Source organism: Pteropus vampyrus, unplaced genomic scaffold (assembly GCF_000151845.1).
Source record: "Pteropus vampyrus isolate Shadow unplaced genomic scaffold, Pvam_2.0 Scaffold12, whole genome shotgun sequence".
Taxonomy (NCBI): Eukaryota; Metazoa; Chordata; class Mammalia; order Chiroptera; family Pteropodidae; genus Pteropus; species Pteropus vampyrus.
In genome coordinates this window covers 839,670-851,435 of record NW_011888793.1, presented here as the reverse complement: position 1 = coordinate 851,435, position 11,766 = coordinate 839,670, and the positions used below count along the sequence as shown (strand labels likewise).

At 32.8% G+C, this 11,766-nt stretch overlaps 1 protein-coding gene across 1 annotated transcript in view; it reads left to right on the top strand.

Moving 5' to 3' along the window:
- DHX36 (DEAH-box helicase 36) overlaps positions 1 to 11,766 on the top strand; it is a 51,675-nt gene that overhangs the window by 9,608 nt on the left and 30,301 nt on the right. The window contains exons 4-9 of the mRNA XM_023524013.1: positions 2,724 to 2,762; positions 3,490 to 3,660; positions 4,427 to 4,506; positions 5,202 to 5,276; positions 5,422 to 5,588; positions 10,082 to 10,163. Coding sequence (XP_023379781.1) covers positions 2,724 to 2,762; positions 3,490 to 3,660; positions 4,427 to 4,506; positions 5,202 to 5,276; positions 5,422 to 5,588; positions 10,082 to 10,163 — 614 coding nt within the window. The remainder of the gene's footprint in view (positions 1 to 2,723; positions 2,763 to 3,489; positions 3,661 to 4,426; positions 4,507 to 5,201; positions 5,277 to 5,421; positions 5,589 to 10,081; positions 10,164 to 11,766) is intronic.

Sequence of the window (11,766 nt, the reverse complement as noted above, 5' to 3'; positions counted from 1 at the left end):
ATCTATAGCAGTTTATATGGTGAGGAAAAGAAATATTTGAAAATGGTAATGCAAACGAAAAAAGAAATCACTCTTAAGCTTAACTTTTCTAGGCCAGTTTAGAGAGATGTCATAAGGGAGAACGTGGTTAGAATTGTAGATTCTTCTAGACCATTTAATCCAACTCCTTCCTTTTGCAGATGATGAAATTAAATCCCAAGTTATATGTGACTTATGTTCAACATTTTAAAGACAGGGCTGTGATAAGAACTGAAATTTTCTGAGTTTTTTTTCAATATTTTCTTTTCCTGCTAGGCAAGATATTATGAAGTCCCTTCCTAGTAAAACAAAATTGTATGCTTTGAGGACATTCTAGAGATAGATGTAATAAAATGTTTGCATTTTTTTTTTTTAAGGTGAGAATACTGAGGGAATGCTGAGGGCCTTATCTTTAATATGAAATACTGCCATTTTGGGGAAAGGCAGAATATCATATCTCCTGTGGGAAAGAAAGGATGCATTGACTTTTTGATTAAGATTGGATATCCCGATTAGTATAAATGAGCTGAGGTTGTCCAGGGGCCAAATTGTGAAGCTCTTTGATGGTTGTTAAGTGAAAATATAAGGAAGGGGAGGTTTTAAGATGAATTAATTCAGAATGTGTGGTTGAGAGCAGAGCTTCTTTTATCACTTTAGGAACAAGGAAAGTTAGCTACTGTCTCTGTTTTTATATGGAAAACAACTCACATTATTAAACATGAGTGGTTCATGTAGTTTAGAGAAAGTAAAGAGAAGCGGTGTGCAAAACCTAAAAACAATTGGTGGTTTTTCTGTTGGCCAGACACTATTGTAAATGCTTCTAACGTTCTACGTCACTTAAACCTCCCAACAATCCTCTATAAGAGATTATACATGTTTGTTATAGATGAAAAAGAATCTTTAGTTAAATGCCCTGAGGTTGCGTAGCTAGTAACAAAACCAGTTCTAAAATTCCGATGTGCGTTTAAGAGCTCAACTCTTTAATTATTCTTGATAATATGCCATATTTTTTCTTATAATTTATTTAATAAACAATTTTCCACTGGCTAGATGTCTGTCATGGTGCTGTTTTCTGAAGACTAATAAGATGTTCTTCAGACAGTTTATAATCTCATCTCATCTCAAGGTTACAGCCAGAAATTAGGAAATAAAAGGTTTGTCTGCCTTGTGGAAGACTATTGGGTTGTAACTCCCTTCAGCAGCATTTACATATATAGAAAGCAAATACAATTAATGCTATTTTCCAATTTAATGGGAGAACTTTTTTTTAAACATATTAAAATGGTTGTATTTAACTACATGGGATATTAATATTTTTAGAAATGGTTTTTAGATAATTTTTAAAGTACAGTAAAAAATTACTAAGAAAACTGGTGACTTGTTATTTTTTAAAGCACTAAAATTCATTTAAGTTACCACATTGACTCATTTTATGGCACTGGTACAAATTACCCGACTGTAACAAGCATGGCATGTGCAGCATGCTGACAGTAGTTAATACTGTATTGTATATTTGAAAGTTGCTAAGAGAGCAGATCTTAAAAGTTCTTACCACAAGAAAAAAAATCTTAACTATATGGCGATAGATATTCACTATACAGTGTGATCATTTCCCAATACATAGATTGAAAATCATTATGTTATACACCTGAAACTAATGTTACATGCCAGTGATATCTCAATAAAAAATATTTAGGGAACTAACATAACCTCCATCTTGACAAATCAGGAAGGGAAAATATTAACAAAGACAGTGTTTTAAGAAATTAAAAAAAAAAATCAGCATGGCAATAATATACGATATTACTTAAGGCAGTTATAATTTTACATATTTTTTTCCTTTTCAATAAAGGGGGCTTCTTAAAGCTGTGGTTTATTTATTTTTTTATCACTGAAGGTTTTTTTTTATGTTATATAATGTACTTAGTTCAGCGTAAACCATAGTGCTGTTTCTTAGTGTATGTCATTTTTATGTAGTGTAGGAATAGGGTTCATAAAAGTTTTCAAAACCAGAAAGAAATTATCACATAAAAGATACAAGAAAGACTTAGTCAGTTCCATCTTTAGTATTATAATTGTAATTCACAAAAAATTTATTGAATACCTTACATGTGTCAGAAACTGCAACTTGTTTTTTTATATAAAGGTTTTTTATTCAGATCTTTGGCAGCCCTGAGACTTAACTGATATCACAGTTCTTAAATGGCAGTACTGAATTTTCTTACTACAGATATTACTTGTTTTAAGTTTTCTTTCATACTCAAAGGCAAGTACCCAGAAATCATTTTTTAATCTGCCTGCCTTATGCATTAGTAAATAGTGGAACTATGAGTAGAAAAATGGATGTGATGTTGATACCAAATCTAAGATGAATATATAAAGTACAAAAAATGGTAAAGTAATTTAGAGATTATAAAAATGCTCTTAGATGATAGATCACATTACAGTTTATTGCCACTAACTCTTACGTGTCTCCATTTTGTTGAGTATAACAGGATTCTGTTTTTCAGTGTTTCAGAAATAAAAGGGATCATTAAGTTAATTCTTATAAAAATTATTAAGTTTTGATACTTTACATAAGCTGTAAAGTAATAAAAATACTTTTGTATTCTAGGTTGTTTATCAGTGGTATATTCTGATTACCAAAATTATAATTTTATTACTTTTTTTTGGTGAAAGTTAATTTTTTTATTTTTTAATTTCAGCATTTCAGGGAAAAGCTGCCTTCATTTGGAATGCAAAAGGTAAAATGAATAGACACTATTTGATTTGCAAAAGTTACAATTTTTTTAATGTTCTATATCAAGAAGAATATGAATTAATGAACGTTTCTCTAAAGGATGTTATTGGACGTTCATTTTCTTTTGAATTGTTGGAGAACAAAAATAAAATTGGTCACGAAACAATTTTCCTGAAGTTTGCTCATATTTATGTCCATAATTGAAATCATTAGAGTTTAAAAAAGAATTTTCACAACAAGTTATTTTGGTAACTTAGGTTTTTAAAACTTGTCTTTAATTATTTAGAAGGAGATAATCTTAAAATAAATTACACTCTTTCTTATTCTTTAAAGCAGTATAGAAAACTTGTCCTGCAGCCAAAGCCAGTTTTGTGAATTATGATATGAATCCTTAATGTTCCTCAGTAATTGCTTGGGTATCAGGAGTGCCCTTGGACCCAACAGCCCCACATGTGAACATTTTTCTTTATTGTTATTTCTTATGCATGTAACTTATGAGCTGTCTCTTTTTGTTCTTACCAGTGTTTTTTTTCTTTAACAGTGCCTTAGCTCTGTAATTTGGTAGATCCATATATCCAACTTTCCAGCATTGCATGTAATAAAATTTAAAAAGCATTAATGTTCATTAGAAGCAGTTACCTTCAATTTGGTAGAATTTTCATAACTATATTTTCAGACTTAGTCAACATGTGATGTCCTTCACTTTTTTTTTTTTTTTCATTTTGAAATAGGAATTGGTAAATATGATCGATAATCATCAAGTGACAGTAATAAGTGGTGAAACTGGTTGTGGAAAAACCACTCAGGTTACTCAGTTCATTTTGGATAATTACATCGAAAGAGGAAAAGGATCTGTATGCAGGATAGTTTGTACTCAGCCAAGAAGAATTAGTGCCATTTCAGTAAGTTATCTCTCACTTTTTAAAATTCCCCACTTTCTTTTAGGTAGTCTTGCTAGTAGCATTTTTTTCATTTTTTTTTTTTTTTAAGATCTGTTGATTTTGAATGGGCAGTTTAATAAGTAATAAAAAGTAAAATAATAGTCTTAATTCAGTGTGTACAGAATATACTGATTAGGAAATTTTACTCCTGAAGTATTTCTTAAAAATTATCATGTCATTTTCTGTTCCTAACCTCATTAATCACAGTTCTGTCACAAGATGACTTGGTTACTTTGAGTTAAATCAGTATTGATTATTATGTTTCATCTATCCAGATCTTCTGGTAGCCATAACTTTCAGAACATGATCAAAAACTAGAAATTAAGAAATACCAATCTCTAACAAAAGAAAGAAACAAAAAATCAACATGTATTTACCCTTAAATTACATGCAAGTTTTACAGTTGATACCATGATTTCTAACTCGTTTAGAAAAGACAAAAAGAAAATAATGAGAGGATGCTATATATGTAGAAAGACACTTTGAAAATAGTGACAAAAGAGAATTTGGCCTTGGGGGGCTTTGTAGGAGAAAATTAAAAGTAAACATAAGCAAGGGGCCTGCAGCTCTTGGTGCACACATAGTGTCAGATACCTCAGAATTTAATCTCTTTTTAACTTATGAAAGTGTGATGAACAATTTTTCAACAATGGCGGATTTTCATGGTTGTTCTGGATATTTGTACTAAAGGAAAATCTATTTTGTTTGTATTTTATTTCAATTAAAGGTTGCGGAGAGAGTGGCTGCAGAAAGGGCAGAACCTTGTGGCAATGGTAATAGTACCGGATACCAAATTCGTCTGCAGAGGTAAAGAACGTTCACTTCTTGTTTGCAGGTAGATTTTAGTGAAAATTTGAAGCTGGAAATTCAAAAGAAAGATTTTCCTCATTTTTTTACTGATTATTACTATTAGAATTAACATTTGAAGTAACTGGATCATAGAAGGCTTTCAACCAACAAAGTCATTTTTTAACCCCAATTCAGATTTAGATTTCAGTTTTAATATGTTTTACATTATGGAATGATTAGAGAAATAACTTATTTCCTGGGCATACATTAGTAGACCACCTGCCCCCTACCTCCTTAAAAGGAGTCTGTGTCCTGTACCTTTTGGTACCACAGCCCCCAGCCACTGACTGACTTTACTTATTTTGCTATCATTTACCTCCTGTCCCACTCTACTGTATTTCTTTACCTTTTTCCATTTATCTGTTTAAATCAACTGACTTTGCAGTCACTGAATAGTTAAGGCCCTTAAGTAATGGGTGGTTTTCCAGATGTTAATAGTTATGCCTTTAAAAAGAAATCATTAACACTGCATCATGACAAGAAAAATAATGTATAGGCATTATTGTGGTAGGCATTCCTAAAACTAAAAAATTAAGAGTGAAGATATCCATTAAAACTTTTAAATCGAAGACTTTCTTTTAAACTTTTGTGGTACTTAGAAATTTACTGGTAAAGTAAACCAAGAATTGTTAATGTGTGTCTTTCATTCACAGTCGGTTGCCAAGGAAACAGGGTTCTATCTTATACTGTACTACAGGAATCATCCTTCAGTGGCTCCAGTCAGACCCGTGAGTATGTTTCAGTTAAGGGCATTTAGTTAAATACTATCAAAAGATGTCCTTATAAAATTGAATGCTACTAATTGTTGAAGTAAAATGGTTCCGTTTTAAAATTTCGTACTGAGTTACATACTTTACCGCACTTCTGCTTTAGGCATTTGTCCAGTGTTAGTCATATCGTGCTTGATGAAATCCATGAGAGAAATCTGCAGTCAGATGTTTTAATGACTGTTATTAAAGATCTTCTCAGTATTCGACGTGACCTGAAAGTAATATTGATGAGTGCAACACTGAATGCTGAGAAATTTTCAGAATATTTTGGTGAGTAAAATTTACGATTGTTACTTTAGAAAGTTATCACAAAGCCATTGAATTTAGAGTTAATTTTTTAAAAAAAACTAATACAGTGCTAGGTAGAGTAGTCTAAATAAATGATTAGCAACTCGTTTAATATTCTCATATCCTTTAGTTTCACAGATTAGAGAATTGGGCCTAATTTTTTAAACGATGGCATCATCTCTCCTCTTCCAGTGAAGACATACTGTTTATTGGTGCTGTCCTCAGATAATTAAAGTGGCATCAGTGAAGTGAGACCACAGATTCGAATAATTTTATAAACTTTTTCTGTGATTTTTCTGTGGCTTTTATGTACTATCACAGTCTAGAGTGGCAGTTTGCTAATAACAGTAATAACAGTAATGCAACTACTTATGGAATACCTCTAGTGTGCCAGCTAGTATATTTGGCACTTTGTCTTTATTAATTTTCATACTGCCTTGTCAGGTAGACGCTATTATTTCTGTTTTTACAGATGAGAAAACAGCCTCAGAGCAGTTCAGTAGCTTATGCAAAAATAAATTACACTCTTTCTTATTCTTTAAAGCAGTATAGAAAACTTGTCCTGCAGCCAAAGCCAGTTTTGTGAATTATGATATGAATCCTTAATGTTCCTCAGTAATTGCTTGGGTATCAGGAGTGCCCTTGGACCCAACAGCCCCACATGTGAACATTTTTCTTTATTGTTATTTCTTATGCATGTAACTTATGAGCTGTCTCTTTTTGTTCTTACCAGTGTTTTTTTTCTTTAGCAGTGCCTTAGCTCTGTAATTTGGTAGATCCATATATCCAACCTTCCAGCATTGCATGTAACAAAATTTAAAAAGCATTAATGTTCATTAGAAGCAGTTACCTTCAATTTGGTAGAATTTTGATAACTATATTTTCAGACTTAGTCAACATGTGATGTCCTTCCCTTTTTTTTTTTTTTTTTTCATTTTGAAATAGGAATTGGTAAATATGATCGATAATCATCAAGTGACAGTAATAAGTGGTGAAACTGGTTGTGGAAAAACCACTCAGGTTACTCAGTTCATTTTGGATAATTACATCGAAAGAGGAAAAGGATCTGTATGCAGGATAGTTTGTACTCAGCCAAGAAGAATTAGTGCCATTTCAGTAAGTTATCTCTCACTTTTTAAAATTCCCCATTTTCTTTTAGGTAGTCTTGCTAGTAGCATTTTTTCATTTTTTTTTTTTAAGATCTGTTGATTTTGAATGGGCAGTTTAATAAGTAATAAAAAGTAAAATAATAGTCTTAATTCAGTGTGTACAGAATATACTGATTAGGAAATTTTACTCCTGAAGTATTTCTTAAAAATTATCATGTCATTTTCTGTTCCTAACCTCATTAATCACAGTTCTGTCACAAGATGACTTGGTTACTTTGAGTTAAATCAGTATTGATTATTATGTTTCATCTATCCAGATCTTCTGGTAGCCATAACTTTCAGAACATGATCAAAAACTAGAAATTAAGAAATACCAATCTCTAACAAAAGAAAGAAACAAAAAATCAACATGTATTTACCCTTAAATTACATGCAAGTTTTACAGTTGATACCATGATTTCTAACTCGTTTAGAAAAGACAAAAAGAAAATAATGAGAGGATGCTATATATGTAGAAAGACACTTTGAAAATAATGATAAAAGAGAATTTGGCCTTGGGGGGCTTTGTAGGAGAAAATTAAAAGTAAACATAAGCAAGGGGCCTGCAGCTCTTGGTGCACACATAGTGTCAGATACCTCAGAATTTAATCTCTTTTTAACTTATGAAAGTGTGATGAACAATTTTTCAACAATGGCGGATTTTCATGGTTGTTCTGGATATTTGTACTAAAGGAAAATCTATTTTGTTTGTATTTTATTTCAATTAAAGGTTGCGGAGAGAGTGGCTGCAGAAAGGGCAGAACCTTGTGGCAATGGTAATAGTACCGGATACCAAATTCGTCTGCAGAGGTAAAGAACGTTCACTTCTTGTTTGCAGGTAGATTTTAGTGAAAATTTGAAGCTGGAAATTCAAAAGAAAGATTTTCCTCATTTTTTTACTGATTATTACTATTAGAATTAACATTTGAAGTAACTGGATCATAGAAGGCTTTCAACCAACAAAGTCATTTTTTAACCCCAATTCAGATTTAGATTTCAGTTTTAATATGTTTTACATTATGGAATGATTAGAGAAATAACTTATTTCCTGGGCATACATTAGTAGACCACCTGCCCCCTACCTCCTTAAAAGGAGTCTGTGTCCTGTACCTTTTGGTACCACAGCCCCCAGCCACTGACTGACTTTACTTATTTTGCTATCATTTACCTCCTGTCCCACTCTACTGTATTTCTTTACCTTTTTCCATTTATCTGTTTAAATCAACTGACTTTGCAGTCACTGAATAGTTAAGGCCCTTAAGTAATGGGTGGTTTTCCAGATGTTAATAGTTATGCCTTTAAAAAGAAATCATTAACACTGCATCATGACAAGAAAAATAATGTATAGGCATTATTGTGGTAGGCATTCCTAAAACTAAAAAATTAAGAGTGAAGATATCCATTAAAACTTTTAAATCGAAGACTTTCTTTTAAACTTTTGTGGTACTTAGAAATTTACTGGTAAAGTAAACCAAGAATTGTTAATGTGTGTCTTTCATTCACAGTCGGTTGCCAAGGAAACAGGGTTCTATCTTATACTGTACTACAGGAATCATCCTTCAGTGGCTCCAGTCAGACCCGTGAGTATGTTTCAGTTAAGGGCATTTAGTTAAATACTATCAAAAGATGTCCTTATAAAATTGAATGCTACTAATTGTTGAAGTAAAATGGTTCCGTTTTAAAATTTCGTACTGAGTTACATACTTTACCGCACTTCTGCTTTAGGCATTTGTCCAGTGTTAGTCATATCGTGCTTGATGAAATCCATGAGAGAAATCTGCAGTCAGATGTTTTAATGACTGTTATTAAAGATCTTCTCAGTATTCGACGTGACCTGAAAGTAATATTGATGAGTGCAACACTGAATGCTGAGAAATTTTCAGAATATTTTGGTGAGTAAAATTTACGATTGTTACTTTAGAAAGTTATCACAAAGCCATTGAATTTAGAGTTAATTTTTAAAAAAAAACTAATACAGTGCTAGGTAGAGTAGTCTAAATAAATGATTAGCAACTCATTTAATATTCTCGTATCCTTTAGTTTCACAGATTAGAGAATTGGGCCTAATTTTTTAAACGATGGCATCATCTCTCCTCTTCCAGTGAAGACATACTGTTTATTGGTGCTGTCCTCAGATAATTAAAGTGGCATCAGTGAAGTGAGACCACAGATTCGAATAATTTTATAAACTTTTTTTGTGATTTTTCTGTGGCTTTTATGTACTATCACAGTCTAGAGTGGCAGTTTGCTAATAACAGTAATAACAGTAATGCAACTACTTATGGAATACCTCTAGTGTGCCAGCTAGTATATTTGGCACTTTGTCTTTATTAATTTTCATACTGCCTTGTCAGGTAGACGCTATTATTTCTGTTTTTACAGATGAGAAAACAGCCTCAGAGCAGTTCAGTAGCTTATGCAAGGTTGCATAATTAACAGAGGGTCAAGAATATTTGAAACTAAATTCGACTAACTGCAGAGTATATTCTTTTAAAATTATGCCTCACTGTTTCTCTTGCTTATAATTAGGGAAAGGGGGAAAGGGAATTAAAATGGAATAGAGCTATATTTAATATATGTTCTTACTTTCAGCTTAATTTAATGCATATTCTTGTATTCAGTCTAGTTGATTCTTAAAGCCTTGTGAGATTAGTTGAGTATATTATAGTCTTTGCTATTGTTGTTGAGGTATCCAGAACTAACATTGAGTAACTTACTCAAATTTACTCAAGTCAGAGGCAAATCTGTGCTACTGCTTCAGATGACCTATGCTTTAGTGTTGACCTTTGTTTACAGTGTGTACTGTTCGTTTTGTTTGGTATAAAATATGAATAACATTTAAAAAACAGTACTAAGAACCTTCTATTTTTTATCTGGCGATTCTAATTAGTAATAATTTAATATTTGGTTCAGTCTTGTTTTAACTACTTTTTTTCTGTCCCTAATTTTGGGTGCCACAAAAGGAATGCTGCTTATGTAGATTTCAGTAAAACTTAGATTCTGATGGCACCATCTTGGCTAATGATGAAGAGTAAATAGACTTCTAACTAACGAGTTTTGAGTCCAATATAAAATTTTCTATTCTTTGGTATTCCAGTTACCTTGTAGAACTGTGAGATGTGTGTGCAGTTTGGTAGCAGTAAAATGGTTTTGAGTGAAAACTAGACTACTGCTTTTTATTGAACTAGGTATGGAACAATAGGGTAGAGCTTTAAAAGTTCAAGTTCATTTTCTGAAGTTAAAGTACTAGACTCATTGTCCTATTTATAATGTTTATTTTTATTTTGAACATTCGAGTACAGACTTATATTTTGTTTACCATAATAGGTAACTGTCCAATGATACATATACCTGGTTTTACTTTTCCGGTTGTGGAGTACCTTTTGGAAGATATAATTGAAAAAATAAGGTAAGTAAGTATTAGGAAGTAAAAGAGATTAAAAAATACTAATATGCCAGCTTTCCTGTCAAACTTTAACCTCAGAAACTCATCCTTGACCACTTTCTTCTAAAACATTTTTTTTTCCCCTAAATCAGGGATTCCCAAACTTGGTTGCTCATTAAAATTACTAGGAGCCTTTTGAAATCCAGATGCTGCATTCATACTTCATACCTTAATTACACTACAAAGTTTGGGGTGGTAGCCAGGCATCAGTGTTTCTTTAAAGATCCCTGGGCATACAAAGAACAAACTGGTGGATGCCAAATGGGTAGGGGTTGGGAGGCTGAGTGAAAAAAGTGAAGGGATTAAGAAGTACAAATTGGTAGTTACAAAACAGTCACGGGGTTGTAAAGTACAGCATAGGGAATGTAGTCAATATTGTAGTAACTATGTATAGTGCCAAGTGGGTCCTGGACTGATCGATCGGGGGATGACTTTGTAGATTATGTGGATATCTGACTCCTGTGCTGTATACTTGAAACTGATATAAAATAATTATGAATGTCAAAAAAAAAAAATCCCTGGGCAGCTAAGTTTGGGACTCTCTCTATCTTTAGTTCTTGAACTTCTCTTCCAGTTCTCCTACCTGCTTTTTTTCTCCTTTCAGGGCTTCCATTCCCCACCCTTTAAATAAGATTTTCCCCTAGAGTTTTTAGTTAATTAGCCTTTTCTCAGTCTGTGGGTGATTTCACTGTGCAGTCTTGTTTCCATGACCATACTTCTGTATTTTCACAGCTCTCTGAACTATAGCTTCAAAATTGAAGCTCTTGCTGATGCTAAACTTGTTATCTAACTCTGTACTCACTCAGCAGCATTTCATTACCACAGATACCTTAGACTTCCCATTTTTAAACTAAAATTATTATCTTATATTCCATTCTCACCATGCTTCCACCAAATAAAATAATATGTTCAGTATGCCTTATAATGGTTATTGATACTATCCTCCACCTAGTCGTCTAAGCTATAAATGGAAAAAGCTAATATTTATCAGCTATATTCTAGGATATGTTTACTGGCTTACGTGTTTAGTAACCAAATTACTATAAGTAATTCTGTAATTCCCCCCCCCACCCCCTACCCCCAACACAAACTGTGAGAGCTTTCACCTTGAATGTGTCTTCTCGTTTTTATTTTTTCCGCTTAAAGACCTTGTTATCTCTCCTGCATTAATATAATAGTTTCTCTTTTGTCACGGTGGTCTTCACTCTCACCACTGCTTCCATATATTTTCCTTAAAAATCTGGTCATGTGAGCTTTCTTCCCCTAGGCAAGGCCTCTGAGACTTCTCTTTAAAAACTTAAGAACCTTTATTGGTTTGTCAGAGCCTATAGCAAAGCACCTCACTGATATGCCCAAGTTATTACTCCCCTCAAAACTGACCGTTAGCTACAACCAGCCTTTTCCAAGGGGTTGTAAAAGATTATATTTGTATTTTGATGAGAAAGGGGTTGGGAAAGCACAGCCCCATGGTATCAGGTTTCAATTCCACAACTAGTCATCTCATTATAGTCTGTCCCCATTCTGTTCTAGCTTCACACATCCCATGGCCTGCCATCCTAAATGCACC